This window comes from Takifugu flavidus, chromosome 4 (genome assembly GCF_003711565.1).
Source record: "Takifugu flavidus isolate HTHZ2018 chromosome 4, ASM371156v2, whole genome shotgun sequence".
NCBI classification, from domain to species: Eukaryota; Metazoa; Chordata; class Actinopteri; order Tetraodontiformes; family Tetraodontidae; genus Takifugu; species Takifugu flavidus.
Genome location: NC_079523.1, coordinates 4,419,744 through 4,441,742, shown reverse-complemented (window position 1 = coordinate 4,441,742; position 21,999 = coordinate 4,419,744). Strand labels below are relative to the sequence as shown.

Below are 21,999 nucleotides of genomic sequence, written 5' to 3'. Positions count from 1 at the left end.
CGCTCCATCGCCAAGACTGCGGTTTAACGTCAACGCACTGCTCACACCTCCGGTAAACACCTGTCTGGTAGACGAGGAGCAGATGAGCATTTATCAGATTTATGCCCACCCCTTGTCAGTCTTATTACACATCCAACGACAACAATCTGGTCATCTCATGAGAATCAGAAGCAGCTGCGTTAACCGTGTGTGTCTCTGCACGCAGCACCTGCTGTTATTTACTGCGCAGCAGTGAGGAACTGCAACACTTTCACCCTGAATTCCTCCTAATCCACCCATTTCCGCCAGGGCATCGCGAGCCTGCCTGTTCTGCCCAGCCCAAAACGGGCCTCCGTGCACTTTGATTCACCAGAGTCAGCTTGACACTGTGCTGACAGGTTTGATCCGGATCTGTTGGTCAACAACAGCTGAGGCTGGCTGCTAAAAGTAACTCCAACCTTGTCTACTGGTAACAGCTCTTTAGAGCCTCCTGTCACCCTCCTCTGCAGAGAACCTGCAGACTCGGCCACCTTTCAACCTTCTTTTTGCAGTGAGTGTGTGAGGTGACTGTGCCAAACACTGCACACACGTGCGGGTCCTTCAGACCAGTCACCTCTGCTAACAACGATGGAATCATGAGGACGTGGAGACTTTCACCGCTCTCCCTGATCCACCGACACAGCTCCTTCCTCTCAGGGCTGGGGGGAATCCCTGCTCGGGAGCCTGGCTGTGACAACATCTGCAAAACAGACCCATCTAATCTGGCCGGGCTGCAGCTGTTTACCACATCTGGCGGAGGCGAACTTCCAGTTCACCCACTCTGTGCCGGGCTGTTATTTACCAATAGGGCTGAACTTATTGCGAGAGCCCAGGCGGGCACTAATAACTACCGACCGATGCTCTCCTGCATCACTGCTTATTCCCCCGTCACCACTAAAGAGGCGGTGATGTTAACTTCATCTCCATGACACGCTGAATCGCCCGTGCTGTGACGCGCCAGAGCAAATGTTTATGCGAATTGCTCACTTACCCCGCAGCCAGTTCTGCTGAATAAACAGCTCACTGTATCGCTCAGTCATCCCGTGTTTTCCGTCTGCGCGGGCAGCTTCCCCCTCAGCTGTCTGCCCGTGTCTCCCCCTTCCTGCTCTGCAGCACCGCGCACTCAGCAGGCAGGAGCGTGCACTTTATTGTGAAGAGAACGATGGAGTGGGAGAGAGAGAGGTGAGAGGCTGTGCTAGTGGCTGTCAGCGGCGATATCAAGCGTAAGGGGAGCGGAACGGGGAGGATGGAACCATGCAGGAGGCTGCAGACAGTGGTGGGAGGGTGGGGTCGTTGTGAGGAGCAAGCGCGGCTGTCTGACACCGAAACCAGTACATTCACCCGAAATGAAACAAAACCAACATCTTTGAGGTGTTTCTTGTTTTATAAGTTTGTGGGAAATATCTGTCGTGCGCTTTTAACACCGGGGCTGCGAGTATCCCCCTCGTACAACACGGAGAAACATTCAAACTGGGCACGTTTAGCTGAAAAAGAACATTTTCATTTCAGCTTGGAGCTGGGGATGGTAAACTAATCTCTCTCATGGGATCTCCCTGACATAAGACCAGTGGTTTACAGGAGAGCCATGACAGTGTGCGCTCTGTTTAAGCCCCGTCTGGCTGGATGATATGCAGGAAGGGGAAAGTCGGAGCCAGTTAAAAAGTACCCAAAGCTTCAATAAAAGGAGTGTTTTTGGTGGCAGGTCTCGTCCGAACACAGTGTGCAGTCATCAGGGAACACAGAGCTTTAGTGAGTTTCATCTGAATTAACCAGACTCAGCTCACTTTTTATTTAGGAAGAACTGCCGCTCTGTCTCTCACGCACAGAAGTTGCACAAATTCCAGGATTTGGGATTAAAGTCCGTTTAAATTTGAGAGGGGTGTTATAGACCAGACCCGCACCTTGGCTGTGCATCAGCACGGGAGCGCGCTTTCATCTGCGCGCATGAAAGCGGACACGCGGCTGCAGCTTTAAAACTGAGGCACTTGTATCTGTCATCTGCTGCCATCAACTCCAGATTCATTCATCTGCACGATTATGGAAAAAATAAATGGATGATAGGTCCTAAAATATGGACGAGGAGGAGTCACCGAAGCGGGAGACTGACCGGAAGGGCACTGATCCATCAAACTATTGCATCTTTTTATGCTGTCTCATATTTCACCGCGATTACAAATCATCTGTTTGACTCTTAGCGTCCATCTTGATGTCCTTTTTCTCAGGTGTGCGTGTTCCTGCTTTCCCTCCCTGCTTTGCAACATCTGTATCCCATTATTTTGTGTTCAGCCTGAATGGTGCTCCCCCGGGGAGGAACATGTGCCGCGGGACACGCTGTTACGTATGGAGGCGCTACGTGGCGCTAATGGATGCAGCTGGTTCAAGGGGCCTGTTTTTGGAGAGTCTGATGTGAGTCATGGAGAGCTCTCTAAACGTATTGGCTGTTGCTGCAACACACGGGCACAGCTTCAGGTGGGCCGGTGCCAAGCGCGGTTCATTATTCTGCTACCAGAGGAAACAAAGCGGCCTCCCGACTGGCAAAGATCATCAGCATCTCTGTTGCATCAAATCAGCTGATTTAAACATCTGATTCAGCTACTCTGGATGGTCTTGGTGTTTTTAATCTGCAGTCTTTTTAGTCTTGGTCTCCTCCAAAGTTCTGCTTTGGAGTGGCATCGAAGGCGCTCTGAATTTCACTTTGCAGCACAGATAATTGTTTAAAAGGAGGGGGAAGAACCTGACAGCAGCCTCAGCAGAGGCACAGCTCTGAATTAGACAGCCTGTTAGTGCGGTTAAATTCAATTCGACACTTATTTCAGATACTTCACAGCAGAGTGTCCTCAGACGTGACCTTCTCCTCTGCTGAGTTGCTGCCTGTTTTTGGTGGGGTGACATCAGACCATAGGAACGTTTCGCTGTTATTGAGGTTAGATTCGGATGATTTAAGCCTGATATTTATAAATATCAGACTTGAAGAGTCTCCACACTGTCCTGGAGTGTGAAGAATCCACAGCCGGCGGCCCAGACACACTTTTAACACACCCATTCAGGGAGATGATTCCAGCCATGCCACCATTATGTTGAGCACCCTTAATATTCCACTTTTGAATTATTTATTAGTTTGTAATCAGGTTATTAATTATAGTATAAAATCTCAACAAGTGGGGCAAAAGTGCCCTGTTTATTGCCAAGGCACAAGCCTTTATTTATCTGTCATGTGTCTCTGCTAATATTAATCTGTTTTTGAAGATTTTAACATGTTTAGCGTGATTCCTGTGCCTGTTTATGAGGAAGAACGATCACATATGCCTTAGAATAATTTATTAGGATTTTAAAATCGAAATTATCAGAAAAAAAAAAAAAACAAGGATAAAGAAACGCACTGCCGTAAAGCTTGGTGAAAGACAGCCCAAATCTTTAACAGAGCTCACTGTGGAGCGAAGAGCTCCGTCCAGAACATTGGCCCTTTTCCTTACACAAACAGAAGACATTATTAAAACCAATATACAGGGGGAACAAGGTCTCAAAACAGAAAAATATACTTTCTTTTTTTCTGAAAATAACTCTTAATGCCGCAGAATTACCCACTCATCGTCTGCTATTACCAATAATAGTACTATTTTCATTTGTAAGGTAAAAAATAACTTATTGCTTTATTGTAAGTTAAAAAGTTACAGTGTTGGTGTCCAGCAGTAGTTTTGTGTCGTCGCCCCGGACGCTCTGACAGACGAACCGTTAGCTCGGGGTCAGGACGTTTGGGCCTGAAATGGGCTCCTGTGTCAGAGCCGACCGGGTGCGAGACCCTGTTCCATTTCTGCCCCCCTGCTCTGACCCCCCCGCTGACCCCGATTCCAGAGGAGCACAAACAGGAGGAGAGCAGGCGAGCCGAAATAGAAGAGGGTGGTCATTTTTTATATAAGTACCCCTCAAAAAAATGGCAAACGAAAGGCTCCTTCATTGCCAAAAGTAGTTCCATATTACACCTCAAAGTATGCACACAAACGTCCACGCACACACACTCAGACAGTCACATGATACCGGAGCAGAATGTGATGGTTTCTACACCCGCTCCTCTGAGAATGTCCTTCATTTTGTTTTCACGGCGTACAGCACCGTTTGAAAAAAAAAAAAAAAGACAAAAAGAAAAACAACAATCAACAAAAACATTAAGAATTGCGCAAAAATATATAATATTTTCAAGAAAGAAGAAGTCGACACCCAGTCCCGCCATTCTTTCACAGACCGGCGTTTTTTTTTTTTGTTTGTTTTGTAATTTTGTGGTGAAGATACGAGAAAATCCGTTTCATGGTGCGTTTAAAAAGCTGCTTTTCCAATAAGCAAAGTGACAAAAATAGCTGATTGTTAAGTGGATGAAATGTGACGACAGAAGTTTGGTTTCTCAACAGTAGCACTGGAGCGGACTGGCCGACAGCACGCGGGTACCATGGTGATGAGATGACCGTCAGTAGCAGTAGGTGACATCCAGTCAGACTGTTGACCCTTTCCAAAAACCAACCAATCACGTGCCGGTCAGTTCAGGAACCCCCCCCCCACCCTCCCCACCCCAGCGATTATGTACAATATCTTACAGGAAGACATAAAAACATTGCTTTAAAACCAATTACAGAATAAAATACCTTACAGATTATCATTATTATGTCAATATTAATAACAATATTACAAAGATTTTGTTTTTAAAGACTACCAAAATATACATTTTAGTTTGTTTTGTGTTTTTTCCGTGTTTCCGTGACGCTCGGCTTGTTTAAGAAAGAAAAAAATTTGTTGGATTTGCTCTTCCTTTGTTAAAAATGCTTTTCAGACACGTCTCCCACTCGCTCCGTTCACATCAGTAACAGCGTTTCAGGATTTCATAGTGAATTGATGGATCACATTATAATAAAATAATCAAGAAAACAAAAACCTAAGCAGTCCTCTGTGCCGTCGCCCATCGGGACGACTCTTTCTTCAGAGATTTTTTTGGGTTTGTTTTTTTGTCTTTTCAGTTTTCTCAGCTTCAAATGAATGTATGGATAACAGAGGTGGGACCTAGTTTTTCAGACTACTTGAGGACGAAAGCAGAGAGACAGGGACGTTATGTTGAAGTGAGATTAGTACAGCAAAAACAGAGTTCAGGAGTTTTTAAAAAAAGATATTCAGTCGGTGGGTGCAGCTACAGGGAGCCCAGAGAACCCAGTGGAGCCTGTGGCCGGCCAATCAGGTTGTGCCATCAGCGGCACCCAGCATTTTGATTGGCTCATCAGCAGAGGGAGGGGCCCTCCCATCATCCCTGACCTGAGTCTTCTCAGTGGTAGCCATTAGTGAACGCAGTAGCAATCAGAGGACCCTGAGGATGGATGAGAGTCACCGTCAGCTCGGGGTTAGTGTGTGTGTGTGTGTGTGTGTGTGTGTGAGAGAGAGGGGGGGGACCTACCCCAAGACCATGGCCGAACCCTGTGCTAGGGGCGGGACTGGCAGCGCTAATATAGCCGCTGACTCCTGAGTCCTGATTGGCTGCTGCATACAGGTCAGCCATTGGTCCAGGGCTGCTGGTTCCCAAGAAGCCAGCTGTGCGTGAAGGGGTGGAGCCTGAGGGACACAGAGAGGAGCTTCACCACGGACACACATGCACATCTAAAAATATTCCCTTAATTGTCCAAATAGGACACACGTTCTACCTCAGGCAACCACAAACGCAAAGAATACTCACTCTCTCACACACACACTCACACACACATACACGCGTGCACGGAAGACACTTACCTCTAACTACTGCAGCTGCTGCAGCTGCTGCCATTGGTCCATATGCAGTCAGGGGAATGGCTAACAAGAACAGAACAAATCACACAGATGAGCGTGATTTTGGATTGTCCTCACAGCTCACCAGAAACCATTTTGATATCAGTCCAAACACTCTTCAAATAAGCGACAAATTATGATGCAATTAAAAAAACAGGATGCTCGACCTCAAAAGGCAAGATGTGAGTGTAACTCACAGTGCCCACCAGGGGGCGGTGTAACAAAAGGTGCAGGATCGTAATCAGAAAAAAACTGCCACAGAAGGACTGATTTGTCCCAACTTTGGAAATGTAAAAAAAAAGATCTCCTTTAAACACAAGCTCCATTCATAAAACCTCTCAGCGCTACAGATGCAACCAAAAGTTCACGTCCAAAGAACCAGGGTCCAACTGGTGCCGCTTACGAGTTACAGTTGTGTCGATTGTGTCAACCTTGACCAAAGCTTTTTCTCAATCTAGCAAGCCGACAACTGAAGGAATACTTGTGATGGGTGTTGCTTAGAAGCCTTTGCTGCTAAATAGCTTTTATGCACCACTGACCTGTCAGCTCAGGGGGGTGGGATGATGTCAGGAGGGGGGTCCTCTCTAAATGGAATTCTAGAAACAGAGAAGGTCAAGAGAGAAAGGGTTGCGTGAGTACATTCACCGTGGGCCACACTACAAAGCCACAAAGAGGAGACATTTAGCAGAAATTCTAAAAAAAAACTACTGTGAGGATAAGCAGGAAGGTTGGACAAAAGGAAAAGGAGGGGCCACAGGCAGAAAACAGGCCTTACATAAGCTTGTAAAATAAACACTGAAGAATACACAAAGAAAAACTGGCAAACAATAGATATTTTAGAAGGGAAAGATAACTACAACATTGAATTAAAAAAACTCACTGTTATATCTACAGGATATTGAGAGTGTATTATGTGTGTGAAGAGCTGCCAGGACGGCAGGTAGAGTACACACACTCACCCGGGAACTGATAAGTGTAACCGGGAGCGATTCCAGTGTAACTGCGACTGGTGTAGGTAGTAGTCTGGAAGCCGGGGTATCCTGTTTATAAAAAAATAAATAAAAATAAAGGCAACAATGACTGCTTTGGGGATATGGATTACGTGTTACCATTACACATTTAGAATCATTGAAGTGTATGTGTGTAGGTCTAGTTTTTTTCTTCTTCATTAACTTGGATAAGACTATTAACCATCGTCATGCTATTTTCCATTTTAGCCTCATTAACTGCGGAGTCTGTCTCATAGAAATGATTTTATATTCATCTCATACATCCATAAAGGCCATTCGCATCGTATCCAGTAGGGGGAGCCAAACACCCATGAACGGCTCACGTGGCCCTGTTTTCTCAATGAGAAGCTTTCAAACCAGCTTTTACTCCAGTGAAGAGCTGTCGTCCTTCAGTTTGTGACCTCTAAATTTCTGCTACACTATGATCTTATTCACTGCAACTGTGAGCGTGAGAATCCGCTCTGAGGATTTCAACCGTGCTGAGGCCTCAGGGTCGCTCCAAATCAGCTGTTTGTTTTTTTTCTCATTGGTGTTTTCCCCCTGAGGAAATGTCAAATATTACGTGTCTCAACACAGGATGAATTAAAGCGTGTATTGTGGTATAAAGAAAGAGACGAGCAAATTAATGTGGGTTGATTGCAAAATGAAATTTAACGGTGACACAGATTTTTATGCAAATGTCGGCCGCGGGCAGGACCACAGATCGAGGTCAGGAGTTTTAAAAACACAGTGACCAGGTTAAATCTTAATCACTGTGTCTCTCTCTGCCTCTCTGTAGGTGGGGTCTAAGCAGAGCTGCAGACGGGCTGACAGACAGACAAAAGACTGAGGCTCAGCTGTACGCTCAGGAAGGTCCGGAGGGTTGTTTGAAGGTGTGGCTGTGCTTATTTTTGCAGTGCAACATACCATCAAACGATCGGAAAGAACAACATTTCTCTGATTCATGCTGTTGTTTGCCTGAAATCTTTTGTTTCGCTCATATATTGGCAGGAAGGGGAGGGGGACGCGCTTACGTGCATGTGTATCAGCAACAACAGACACATCCGCCGACAGTAACCAAATCAAATGTCGTGAAATATTACCCTGACACCCCCTGCTGGGAGAGATTACTGTCCAGTTATTAGCTTTGGGTAGATTTGTCGGAGGAATATTTCGGAGCTTACCCAGCATGCCAATGCCCAGCATGAAGGCGTCCATCCCATAGGGCATCACTCTGGAGCGTCCTCGGGCTGAGCCTGTCGGCGTCATCACCTCCTTGGGCTGGGCTTTCTTACACTCCACCTGAGGGGCCGCGCCAGAAACACACAACATGAGTCATTGATACAACACACAGTTTTACTCCACATTAACAAAGAGCAGGTTCTGCACTGTTTCATGGCGCTATCCCGCTCACGTACGAACCATTTTGTTGTTGATCTCGTGGAAGTGGATCTCGCACACTTTTTCGACCACGTCTTCGTTCTCAAAGGTAACAAATCCAAAGCCTGTGAGGGATTAAAAGGGGGAAATGATTACTTCTGAGTCCATCTCGCCTTGAAGCTATGTATGGTTTTATATTCTTGATATGCCCAAACCTGCCGCCGCTGCTCACGCTAACAATACGCAATACGGTGTTACACATTTCGACCACCAGGGGGCGCATGGCCAGCGGTGGGGGGGGTGTACCCAAAATCGTATTCCAGTTATCACTGTACAGTACTTCATTACTATTTTTGTGTGTACCTTAGGGATATTATGGAATACATTTAAGTCCAGCCATGAATAATTGGATAAAATTGGGCCTCTTCTGGCCTCTTGAACTATAAACATTCTGCAGAGTGATCCTTAGCAGCCTTTTTATGCACCGATCACCTCCTGATTCTGTCAGCTTTCAGTGTGCGCTAATAGGTGCCCGCAACTATTAACATAATGTGTGCACGTGTGGAGTAGAAGTGTGTGCGTGTTCGGTGCTCACCTCTGTGTCTGTTGGTTGTTTTGTCAAACATAAGCATGGCATCATCAACCTGCAAGGACAAAGCAAAGAATAAATGAGCTTCTACATATTTACACACACACACCCACACACATCATTACACAGCATGGGGCACCATTGTCCCTCTTTGCGCGGGAGTAAGAAGGGAAAACAGATGGAGAGGGTGGAGGGGGACGGAGGGTGGGGTGACAGGTGATGAAGGGGAGAAGAAAACCAAAGAGGGTGAAAGAGAAAGAAAAAATCTGGGGAAATGAGCAAAGAAGAGCCGACGCCGTGTAAAAATAAAATGAAATGCAATCTATCAAGGTGAAAAAGGAGCGAGCGCGTCCCTTTCTGGGGGCGCCGGAGGAAATTCTTTCCCATTCTCTGCCAGTGTTTTCTTTACAAACTGCTCTTTCTTTTCATTTTTACCCCCCTTTCATCCCTTCACCAGTGCTGTCTTTCTTTCCCTGGCCACAAAGTTTACCATTCCCATGGAGATCCTGTAAAGAATTTCAATTAGAAGGACCCCCCATCCCCCACCAAACTTATTTTAATGAAAAGAGAGCGGAGAAAGGGTGCGAGGAAGCAGGTGATGAAGTGCAGAAGCAGAGAAGTGACAACAAAAAGTTAGAGAAAGAGAATTTTCACAGTTAAAAACAATCAGTAAGCTCATATCTGTGATGGGGTGGGCAGAAACAAGCAAAGTGGGGGCGGTTTCCCTCCACTCTCCTTTCTGCACCCAATCCACTGTCCTATTCATACTCCCCCTCCTCCTGCCCCCTCCCCCCCTCCCTCGCTTGTCCTTCACTGGCAGGAAAAGTTAGCAGCTTCTGCTCGAGGTCTGACGGAAAGCCAGCGGGTTTGTTGTGGAAATAACGCTCCTGTTTTCTTTCTGCGCGACGGCGTTGAGAAAAATGTGCGATTGTGGGGTGGGGGGGTGGTTCCCGTATCACGCGCAGCGACGTGAAGCCAGACTATTTTCATCAGGCAGCACACAATGAAACTCAAACCAGTGTAACATGAGTGGCGGGGGCCCTCGGATGACCAGGCCATCCGATTTCTACCCTTTACATCAGGAGGGGAGCGCACGCGGGCCTGATTGAGAGCACGTCAGCGTCAAACCAGCAGCCGCTTGGCTGTGTGTCCCTGAAGGATGAGGGGAGAAAACCCCGATTTATCACCTCCCTGACCCATTCAGCTCTCATCCTTGTCAACATATTGCTGGAATACACACAGAGCCACCCCTCCCCTCTCTCTCTCTCCGTCCTTCATTCAGTTTCCACCCTCCTCCTCCTTCCCCTTCTCTCCTCCACCTCTTTTCCACCCTTCCGGTCATCCAAACTCAATGACACAGCAAACAGCTAGGGAACAGGGCAGTAAGGAGACAGCTGCGGGCCAAAGTGTTATCAGAAGAGTAGAGTTACGTGCGCGGCTAGCAGCATTAGCAGCATCTATTCTGGAAGAAACAGCTGATTGTGGACGTTCAGAATGATCGTTCTCGGGAGGACGTGCAGAAGAGTCAGGCTACACTGCAGCTCGTCGCTAGCTGTCTGAAACTGAAATACGGTGATGTGCTGACTTAAAACATGTCCTATCACGTGTTTGACCTTATGATTTGGTCACACACCAGCCCGCCGTCCTTGCCAACACCAATAAGAAGACGCTCTCCGATGTCCACTGCCCAGGGTGCTGTAAGACAATCTCATTGGATAGCCGCGGGGGTCTGAGACTGGCTTAGCAGTGGCTCACTCGCTACCTATTCAGCCTCCGTGTGGAAAGTTAAGGTCATGTTCTCATGAAGTTCTGACATTCTCCGATGTGCAGGAACAAGGGTGGACTGTGATCGCCTCAGAGCGCAGTATTCAAAATATCCAGTTTTTAGTGAAGCGTGCAGCTATTGTTTGAGGAACAAGCGTTTGCTGACAAGTCCATTACTCTATTTGCAAGATTATGAAAGGTGGCATTCAGTTTTTTTTTCTCCTCTGTCTCCTCACATCTCCCTCTTTCATTCTCTCATACTCTCTCCCTCTCTCTGGCCATCTCTCTCTAAACAGGCCAGCAGACAAAGTGTTCAGTCAAGCCTCCTAATCGCCAGCTCACATGGGTGAATGGAGTCCCAACTTTTCCCGTCTGCCCCGTCCGTGCTGCATTTTTTTTCATCTTATCCGCTCCTTCCTTTGCTCGCTGCTCTGCTTTTTTCTTTTTTTCCCCTTCCTCTGCCGTTTCATTTCAGGTCAGTTTTACATGTTAAGCGTTTCGGGGAGCAGAGATTCCCGACGAGAAGCACGAAAACAGGGATTTCCCATGGGTTTAGTGTAATTGACTGTGTGACTCTGACTGCCTGAAATTATCAGATTACCTCACTGCCACCTACTCCTCTGCTGTAAACAACCTCCACGTTCATCCCTCCACCTGCTTCAAGGGGGTTTGCGAGCCCTTCAGCCCAGGACTGGGGTATATTTCTCAAACAAACATGGCCGCTGTGCTCTCGCTGGCTCCACTAGATTTAGCAGCAGGGGCTCGGATTTGTTCAGCCTTAGAAAAAAACACAAATTAGCGCACGACGTCGGCTCCTCGCTCCGTTCCAAAGCACCTGACATGTCAGCGTGGCGGCCAGGTCTCAAGAAGTTTGTGTAGGTGCGATTCAGTAGCACGCACCCCCCAAAAAATAAACGGCCTTTATCAAAGACTTGCAGAAAGTGTGCAGTGCGCTCCGTGTGTTTCCTTTGCAAGGCGGTGCCACAGAATGAAAATAAACAGGACACCGAGTCCTCCTCCATCCTAACCTGCACCTTGTAACCAGGCTCAGATAATAAACAAGAAATACCTCCCGCTCAGCAGGAATGCACTGTGGGATCGGAGCTGTCCTCGATGCAGCTTCGGTCTCACGTGTCCAAATATTCCCTCATCCTGCGAGGGGGCTGTTGTCTCAGATACGAGGGCCCGCGATCGCCAGGGAGGATCGATCCAGCACGCCAGAACACTGTCGAGAAAGCGCGCTGGGCGCCACATCGCCCTGCGAGGGTGCGACGGTCACACGACCCGTATCGCACCGGACTCACGACCCCCAAAATAGAGGCGGCCCCAGATCCAAACTAGCACCTGAGATATGCCACCAAAACATGAGTGAGGCAGGCTGAGAGATAACACATGTGGACACGAGGCGGGGGGACACATGTGGACACGAGGCGGGGGGACACATGTGGACACGAGGCGGGGGGACACATGTGGACACGAGCCGGGGGGACACATGTGGACATGAGGCGGGGGGACACCCTGCTGCTGCGGTCTTCCAAACCATTAGTTCTACTCCGAGTTGTTCACTTCCAGAGTGTCCTGATCAGAAGAAACACATGCTTTTATATTTGTGACCTCATCCAAGCCCAACTTCTTCTGTGTCACCCCCCCCCCCCCACACACACACACACACACACACACACACACACACACAGACTCCACAGACTCCACACACTTTTTTTTTACACTTTTTAAAAAAAGAAAACCAAGGGAGAAAAAGACCTGCTGGATTACAGCAGGACAATGGGTGAAAGCGGGTCACCACGGCAACAAGCTGATTGGGACTGGAGCTGGGTGTGTGTTTGTGGGACGGAGGGGAGCTGGTTTTGTGTAAGATTGAGGGGGGGGGGGGGGTTTACTGGAGCAGCTGTTGCATTTGATTAGTTAATACTGATGTGCCTAAACTGGGCTCAAACACGCTCACAAAGACCCAAAATGGCAGAAAGTTAAAAAGTAACCCAACATTTCATGCATGGCGGACACTCGGATCCGTTTATGGCCCATCAGATTGTTTCCCCCCCTTTACAGTCACTTTTCCTCCTCACTATCTCAACATTCCTCCCTTTCTCTGCCCTTCAGAGCTCCCCTCCTTCTCTCTCCATGGGGGGTTGCTTCTTCCCTTTCAGTCTCCTACCAACTCCCCCTGGCCTTCCCCTCCTCTGGCAGCTTTCACCCCCCCCCCTCCATTATCCCTCTCCCCAACCACTCATCAGTCTCCCCAGCATGTGTTTGCCTTTCACCAAATTTCATTCAGAGGAACCGAGCAGGACAAATGAATAGAACCCAAAATAGGAAAAAGAGCAAAACAGCCAACAAAAGTGCATAAACTAACAAATTAATGCTGGGTCATGGCATTTATTTGGCCTTTCTTCTAGTTATATCTCCTGGTTTTCACATTTTATCAACTCCGTTGGAAAAAGAAGGGTAAAAAAACAAATTCTGAAGTTGTTTGTGTGGGATCTGCTTTGGTTTACCTTTCCAAACTGATCGAAGTAATGCTTCACGTCTTCGATGGTGGTGTTCACCGACAGACCCCCGACAAAGATCTTCTTTGTCCTCGTCACCAGCTGGAAAAAACAAGAACGAGAAGAGATCCAATTTTAAACAAATTCGAGAGGACACCCTGTTTGTCTAATCTCAGTTTAATTTGGCGCCTGTGTTATATTTTTTTGTGAGAAAACAACTTTTTTTGGCTCTAAACTAATTTTATAAAGACATTGTTGGCCGAGGTAGAGCAGAGATGTTCAAATGAATAAAAGATAATTGAATTTAAAACAGTAAAAGTGAAGCCAACAGCAAACATTAGATTCTGTGAGTGTGTGTGCGCGTGTGTGTGTGTGTGTTTGTGCGTGTGTGAGTGTGTGTGTGTGTGTGGCTGCAGGAGCTGGGTGGGGTCAGTGTACAGGGGTCACATCCCCATGATGGGTAAGTGGATTGGTGCTCTCCTTAGGACGGTCTAAATCTCAGCCAACCAGGGCTAAGTGATGGTAGTGGGGGGGCACAGATGACATCCACTGCCCCTTCCTCACTGTTAATCCCTCCAGGGTGACTCACCTTAGGCTGGGCCCGGCGGGGAAAGGCCACCTTTGGGTCGATCTGTAGGGGGAGAGAAGAAGAGTTCAGATGAGTTCGGAAACTGTAGGAAAACTGGCTTCTCTGTTTCAAGGCCTCCTACTGTAATTTAGGATGAAAGGTGAAAACTGGAATGAGCTGCCACTACTCCACTACAGATTTTTAAAAGATTCTAGCAGAAGAGGGGTTTAAAACACGGTTGCCTTTTACACCCATGTGTACCTGCTGTGAAACTGTGCACGTAGAAACTGGATTCCTCACACTGAACCAGTGAACTATCACACTGTTAACTAACTAGAATTGGTTACAACGCAGAGCCTCTAAGTCTGAACCCGTCCGGAGGTCTGCAGGACCCGAAATAGAACGGACACTAATATATGAGCATGTGTAGAGGAGCCTTGTTTACGCAGGCCCCCCAGAATGCAAACAAACAGGCGTGGAACAAAATCCACAGTGAGGCGTGAATATGTACATTTACAAAACTGTCGCAGCTTAATCTGCTTTATCCATTAGACTTGACAGGAGCCCAACATGAGCTCGTATTAGTCCGATTTCTGGGGGACATATATATTTTTCTAATGCTCCCATACTCTGAAAGCTCCATTTTGGATTATCCCGATCTGACTGCATCCGTGTTTCTCGCGCGCGGAATGTCTCGGCCGTGGTCAAGGTTACAGATAAAATTAGAAGCAAATGAGTTTTGAACGAGCTGGCCTTTAATAATAATGCTAAATATGCAAAGCCTGGCCTGGCATTTTAAGTTTGCGAGGAATCTAGCGTTATTCTGACTCCAGAGAGAGAGAGAGAGACGATTTTAGGTCACAGGACCTTGTGGTGTATTATGGTCTTAGACTTCATCTTTGTTCTAATAATTGGATGTGTGAAGCAAGGCCTCTTGTGCCGCACACAGCCCACTGTCAGAGGTATTGAATTGATATTGACGACTAAAAGGAGCCAATGAAATGACCAGCAATAAGCACTTACCGCGTGAATAACACACACAATGCAAGCTCATCCAATATTCAAGCAATCCTTTCATCTCTCTTCTGAGATAATGCCCCACTCCTGATGACAAATCTACAGACCGAAATATCCCAGGAGGACCTGAAGAGACCCTGGGACTTAACGCCGCTTTCGAGGGCGCAGTGCGCCGCGCAGCTAAGATGCAGCTGCAGCGTCCTTGGGAGGGATTGCAGAAGGACTTTGCACCTTGGAGAGGGACGCAAAGATGAGGGGGAGCCGTGTCACCTCCAGCTGGTCCGAGCACAAAGACAAAGGTGGCAGAGCCGCGGTGACCGTCGGCAACATTAACACAAAGAGAGCCTACAATCAATGACAACACAAGGTCTCTAATGCTGATGCGAGGCTAAACAAAACACAAAGGCACGACTGCGAGTGGAAATATGACCGTTGCAGCACTCAGGTCATCCCACCGGCCTTTTACTGCTTTAGTTAAGACCACGGGGCAGGTGCTGCCCTCAGGTGATTACAGAGCAGAAATAGAACCTGTGAGCTGACAACAACAGCAGAGCAGGAGCCAAAGACACCCTGAAACATCGAATTAGGAAAAATAAACACCGGGAATAGGAGTGGAGCATCGATATAACTAAAGTATAGTTCTTAACCTCTCAGGACCTTAAATGTTGCGCAACCTGCTGCTGATGTCAGTATATTATCTTCTTTACCTTAAATCTTTAACACTTTCTAATGAAGGCCGGGCCTGCGTGCTAACCGCCATTTTTACAAGCTGACTGTTGGGATTATGCAAAAAATGTCCAGTCTGTAATTGCTCTTGCTCTTTTTATGAGAGGTTGTTTTTTTTTTGCTGACTCGGGAAACTGGGAAATAACAGCTTAGGTTATTTATCAATGGTGGTGATCTATAGCCAACTCGCTCTGACGAAATGAAATGAAGAGAAAAAAGCCCTCAGAACTTCACTGTTAGCCTTTTGTTACCCTCTGGTGTGTATGAACTACTTTCCAAACATGTAATCATAATTTATCTTACCAGCATCAGCAATTAGAAGTGGGTAATTATCAGTTATCACGGGGGGGCACCGCTGCTATTCCCTCTCCTCCGTTTAACCAAACGATCAAAATCTCTTAAAAATAGCCTAAAACAAAGAAAGTTACTAAACTAATTAGACTAGGTTAGGCCTAATGCAACATCTGCACAGTGCTACTAACGCTACAGTCATGCCATGCTGTTAAAAAATAATCACTCTTCACTGGAATAACAGAATATAGCTAATATTCCATTTCTACGTATGACTGTCTTTCGAGGAAGGCTGTGAATATATAAACACTATAGATCTATTAGACTGGAGGATTAGCCTCAAGGAAGACAGAGAAACCACAAAGCAAAAAAAGCACAATGAATTAGCCAGCGCACAGCTCGCAACACTTAGAAATAACTCTTCAAGAGGGTTAAAATTGATGTTTCTGGTGCCAATCGTCGGTGGAAAATGTTTCTAATCTTGGATGATATGAAAACCTCTTGACGAAGAAGAGTTATAACTGAGTGTCCATGAAATGGTCTGACTAACATCCTGCTTGACGACATCCAACCTTTCGCTCAGTCTAGGCAGCGTAATGATGGCGGAACCTACGGATATGATTTAGAAGGTTTAGCTTTTTTTTTTTTAAATAAATAAACTAGACTAATCTACGACCAATAGTCACCTCACGTGGCCCAGTGTGTCCACCTGTGTTACAAACTGTAAAACAAAAATAAAAAATAAATAAATAAAAATATGTAGAACATCAAACTGGTAAGAGGGAGAGTTGTGATAATGAGAGGGCAGGGCAGAAGGAGAAAAAGAAGAAGGCACTGGTTTGGAAAACAGAGGCAGCCCATGAGAAAGTGGGCCTGTCCAACGTGGCGGTGCAGCAGGGGCCATCCCAGCAGGCAGCCCCTCTGATTTCATTAATTAACAGGACAAAGAGTACAAAACAGATGGGCCCGTAGAGGAACTAGGGCTCCCATTTCCCCCCCACAGGCACACATACACTTGCAAGAACCATCGCGAAGTAGCACAATCACAAACACCAACGTGAATCACACAAACGCGCAAAAAAATGAAGGATGCACGCGCTCGTGTATATCTTTCAATTTCCTGCTGTATTTCATCGCGCGCGCGGACATCGCGGCTTCGCCGCGTCGGCCGCACCTGCCAAGACTTTCCTAGCAACAAAATGGCAAACAGCAGCGTTGCTGTAAGGGCGCAACGGGCTGCACCATTATGGCGACATAATCAATACCAGTCCAACAAAAAGGCCCGAACAGAGGAGGAGACAAAAGCATGTCAACACATGCACAGAGCGAGAGGGGAAATGAATCGGGTTGGGCTCCGGCCAGCAGGGTCAATCTGCACAGCTGAACAATGGTGCACTAATTAGTTAACGTGGCTTACTAATGAGGAGGAACCCCCCCCTCCACACACAGCACAACCCCATCCATGTAACCCAGCGAGGGTACCTCACCAGGGTGGTGGTAGTCGAGGGCACGAGTAGCGCGCGGACGCTGGATACACCTTAAGAGCTGGGCTTTAACCTCAGATCTGAGGCCACGCACGGACCTCAGGAGCCCAATCCAGTTTGTTTCCTTCAATCCGATTAGTTGCTTTTCAGATCTATACTAATTATGGCTCAGGAGCAGGGCTTCCCTCCCTCCTTCTTCCACCTTCTCCACCCCCCTCTCCGGTTTTGTCCATGTCAGCATTAACAGCTAATCTCCAGCAGGAACGAGGTGCTGGAGCATCTCCAGCCTCCATTGACCAGGTGTTGGACCAGCGGCTTTGCTGTGGCCCACAACATCCTGTCTTTAGCTTGTAGCCCTCGATCTAAGCATATTTAATGAAAGAAAACTCCTTTCTGCAACAGCACACAAGCAATTTTACATGAAAATACCAAAGAGTGCAACATTCTCCCGTTTAACATTCGAGGCTGTCCTTGAATCTTCCAACAAATCTGGAAGCAGCAGCCTCTGACACGTGTTGGGCTGACATCTTTAAACCGATCCCCGGGACTTTCGTTGCTAAATGTGAGACGACCACGTCGCGCATATCTGCTCGCTAACCAGCCGCTAACAATGAAGAGTCCCTGGAACACACTTTTGGCTGAGATCCTGCTAACAAACCAAACAAGCAACATCGAGGAAAACAGCAGGAAGAAAGGTGATAATCCCTCACTTCATAAAGGAATGTGAAAGTGTGAACTGATGTTACACCAAACAGCATCTCCTTTTGATGCCTCGTGAGCTCTGAAGTCACGGCAGCTGAGAAGTGGAAACATTTTAGACACAGAAAAAGAGAAAACTATCTGGCTTCGTCTTTTCTTCTTCCCGTAAAAGGTTCCAGCAATTCTCGGAGAAAACAAATACCAGTTGTACCCTTCGTCTCTGTCCAGCACCATACAAGAGCACACCGCTGCCCTTAGGCCATAGTCTGCTCGGACGGGAAATCTAACCTCCAACCAAAGCAACCGTCTCAGCAAACACGATCTAAAAACAACACTCGGCCTCTCGCTTGTTGTGGCGAGAGCGATGGCGTTTTGTGGGTATTTTCTTATTGAATATGCTTCCTGTCTGCTGGTGAAACGGGGCTGAGGTAACAGGACTGTAAATGTTTAATTCAACCATAACTGGTGGCCTGGACCTTGCACCAGCATCTCGCCTCACATGCATTTCGGGTTCAGAAAACTGAGATTCGACTGTCCTGCTCTTCCTCGTGCAACAAAAAAGTGGAGCCCAAACCTGCAAAAACACACAAATACTCGGTTTAAAATATTCAGAGTAAAGCTGCTCTGTGGCTATGACCCTAAAAATATCGCCCTTTATTTATACTTATTAAGTGCAGGAGCCAAGAAACAGCCGCTTAGCTTCAGAGCAAGACTCATTTTCCACCAGAGAGGTATTTTTACATGCTGCTGCACAAATCAGCATACAGCCAAATACTATTGCCACTGGTGTTAATTCACAAAATAATGCTAACCACAAAATAAAATCTAGAAACCCACACGCACAATTACAGGAAACACCACAGGGAAAGGTGTTTTCCAACACGCGTCGACAAAATGGCGACCACGAGGAAACCCCGTTTGGCTAAATGCTACCAACAGTGAGAAACCAGAGCAGAGCTGCTCTACGAGGGGCGCTACTAAACATTACTATTGTTCAGCCTCGCGGAGTATTTTGGTTTAGCACGCAGGTCAACACCAATCCTCACCAGTGGCCGACCACCTGAGCCGCCCGGCCTCCACCTCTCTTTTAAAAACCAACGTGGCTCGCAGGCTAACAAACCTCCCAACTTTCCCGTTCCCGTTTAAATCTTTGGAAACAGCATAAAACAAGAGGCGCAATGGGTGTGTGAAGGGTGTGTGTGAGCTCACAGGTCTGCCGGGCGTCTCGCACTAATGCAAAATAGCAGCGGTGTTGTTATGGGGACTAAAATCCCATCGGGCTGCGCAGTCAAAGCGCCGTCTCCCGTGGCTGACATCACCCGTGGCAACAGGCTTGCTCCAACAACGAAACAAGTCTACCTTTCCCCACCCCAGGGCTCTGGTGTCTTTCTGTTCCATTTTCACTCTCCAACCACTCTACTGACTCTGTGTGCATGTGTATGTGTCTGTTTGTGTGTGTGTGTGTGTGTGTGACACACCCCTCAAAACAACCTACATGACCAAGGAACACGCGCGCCTCCAAAACGATTAAAATCTGAGTCAGCAGATTTAAACGGCACGGCAGCGGCGTTCGCACTCGTTTGTCCCATTTACCCACATCCGAACATCGGCGTGTTTGTGGAGCGGGAGGAGGAATCGCAGGCCGACCCCCCATCGCGGCGGCAAACCCCAAGATCGGCAGCAATATTCAAAATTCGGCTCATTCAGACCTGCAGACTTCCTCCTGACATGAGTTTAGGAACCACTGCCACAACTGTTTCCTTCCCTCAAAACTTTTTTTCTGCTCTGCAAATAAACGGCTGCTGTTATTTTCTGTAAAAGGAGAGGGGGGGGGGCTCTGGAGCGCTCTGCATAAACCCTTTGAGAGCTTTGCAGGGGCTCTTACCCCATTCAGGTCCCCAGGTAACCATGGCAATGAAGACCAAGAAAGAACGCTTTCATGTTGGTGCCCTGAACCAGGATTTGAAGGGGGGAAATGAGCAGAGAGAGAAAGTAGAGGAGGAGTGGGGGGGGGGGGGGCTACTGCAAAACACACTCTTCAATTTTACAAGCCATAAGGTGGGAGACAAAATCCAAGGAGGGGTGGGGGGGGGGGGGGCATGTTGGGAAGATTCTGAGAAGTTCACTCACCGTTTTGGAGTCCAACTCGTGTCTGTTCTGTGCCAGAACCTTCTCCACGCCGGCTTGGTCTGTGTATGTGACGAACCCAAACCCCCTGAGAAGAGGAAATGAAGAGGAAAAGGCAAGAAAAGAGGCTGAGAAGGAGCCAAATCAGCTGAAAAACAACCGTCCCGGCGAAGCGAGGGCCATCCAGTCACAGCGCGCGCAGCGCACACGCCTCCTCCTTACCTCGACCGCTTGGTAACGGGATCCCGCATCACCATGCACTCCTTCACCTCGCCGAATTTACAAAAGTACTCCTTCAAACCCTCTGCAAAGACAGGGGGAGAAATGTGGTTAAACGACCCCCGGACGTCGGACTTGACGTCCCCCTCCCACCCCCCCACCCCCCTCCTCCCGGGCAGGCCTCGGCGAGGTGATGTGCTGGCAGTGACTGGGCGCAGACAATGGGGGTCGGGGCGGACCACGTTGTGTTTGTGTCCCCCCCCCCCGCCCCGACCCTCCAGAGGAGCCGCACGGGCTATCTGGCCATTCAGCACAACGGCCCATTAGGCCACCGAAAACAAAGCTGCGCACGGCGGCGGCGGTTGTGACACGGCGGCGGCCCGGATGTGAACGGAAATAAGATTCAGACGGGCCGGGTGGAATGAATGGAAGGTCCGGAAAACAGCAGAAAAGATCAGCAGATCGCGATCACAAGTTCGGCTTCAGCGATCGATAATCGATCGCTCCTGCGCGCGCCCTGGCGCGTTAATAACAGCGTAATGAGAGCAGGGGGGAAAGGTAGACAAAGTGGGTGAATGTGCACGCATTTCCCGTGTTAATCCCCCGCGTCCCGGCAAGTCTAAATCCAAAGAGCTGATCCTTGCTGAATAGGAGGCTCTGCTTTAACTATTTACGGCGAACTTCGGAGGAAGTAATGCGGGAAATGCGTGAAATGCGCACCGAGAGAGACCCCGGAGCGAGCATGAGGCTTTCATTTAGACTGGGTGAAGTAGTGTGCGGGACAGCTCACCTTGTGTCGTCTGCCAACTCAGACCCCCGATGAACATTTTGCTGAATGAGAGAAATAGAAGCCGTGAGTCAGACAGATAACACGCGTGTTTCGCGGCACAGCGCGGGCGCACGCCTGAAAGTAAATATGTGTGGAAATGTAGCACCGATAAAGTAAAGAGAGAGCATCGGCCATGTTGCGAAGTCACCGATCGGCCAGTGGGGCCGTTATAATCCCCCAGAGGAGGGGGCAAAGAGAGGATTTTCCTGGTGATGGAGGAGAAGTTGCGCCGTGGCCTTCTAGAGGAAAACCGAAATAAATAAACAAGCAAGAGGGGGGAGGGAAGGGGGGAGCGACGGCGCATCTCCTCCGCTGATCCATCGCGCACGCACACACACACACACGCACGCACACACAAACACACGCAACGTGCTCGTCTTTTGTCTCGACGCGGCTCCGCTGAGGCACTGAACTCATCTAAAGTCCAAGGTGAACTCAAAACCGGGCCGAGAGGCGAGAGAAAGGCGGGCGAGAGTCCCGGGGGCCGTTACCAGGGGTCGTGGGGGGAGTTGTCCGTGCCGGAGGACAGGCTGCTCTGGCTCCCTTCCGTATCCATTCTGCTCTCCGCTGGTATATTCCCGCACTGCGAGGCGAGGAGAGGCAGTGAAGCTCCACTGCTGCTGCTGCTGCTGCTCCAGACTCAGGGGCGGGCAGCCGAGGGAGGCAGGCAGGAGAGGTGGGGGTGGGGAGGACGAGAAGGAGGAGGGGTGAGCTCGGAAACACACACGGCCGCATAGACACACACGCAGCTGCACGCCATCGCCGTCAGAGACAAGCCCCGCCTCCTACCTCGCTTTCCCGTAGCCTGCCCCGGCCCCGGACCTCCCCCCACCCCCCACCCCCCCCCCCCCCACCGCTGCACGTTGCCTGCCTCTATTCATGCTGCCAGTGGCGCTCTGGAGCTGGTGTTTCCCCGCCGCCCTTATGATTGGCTGACGCTTCTGTGTGGCCCATTAAAGCCTTTGGACTGTTTGGAGACGCGCAGTTGCGTCATTACTC

The 21,999-nt window shown here is 48.5% G+C and overlaps 1 protein-coding gene across 1 annotated transcript; it reads right to left on the bottom strand.

Moving 5' to 3' along the window:
• Positions 1-3,321: 3,321 nt before the first annotated feature.
• LOC130524593 (RNA-binding protein Musashi homolog 1-like) lies at positions 3,322-21,666 on the bottom strand. The gene is made up of 14 exons (XM_057030859.1): positions 21,492-21,666; positions 20,962-21,002; positions 20,175-20,256; positions 19,956-20,040; positions 13,630-13,671; positions 13,050-13,142; positions 8,779-8,827; positions 8,226-8,308; positions 7,988-8,105; positions 6,774-6,854; positions 6,354-6,410; positions 5,779-5,838; positions 5,450-5,604; positions 3,322-5,362 (listed from the first exon to the last, which is right to left on the bottom strand). Exons 1-14 carry the CDS (start codon positions 21,554-21,556, stop codon positions 5,321-5,323), a joined length of 1,053 nt encoding a protein of 350 aa, XP_056886839.1. The 5' UTR covers positions 21,557-21,666; the 3' UTR covers positions 3,322-5,320.
• Positions 21,667-21,999: the final 333 nt, after the last annotated feature.

Bases quoted from the DNA above. Each gene is read 5' to 3' on its own strand.
- LOC130524593 (XM_057030859.1), bottom strand. From the start codon at position 21,556: ATGGATACGGAAGGGAGCCAGAGCAGCCTGTCCTCCGGCACGGACAAC. The intron at 21,003-21,491 runs GTAACGGCCCCC...TCTCTCATTCAG, and splicing joins AACTCCCCCCACGACCCCTG to CAAAATGTTCATCGGGGGTC. The intron at 20,257-20,961 runs GTGAGCTGTCCC...CTGTCTTTGCAG, and splicing joins GAGTTGGCAGACGACACAAG to AGGGTTTGAAGGAGTACTTT.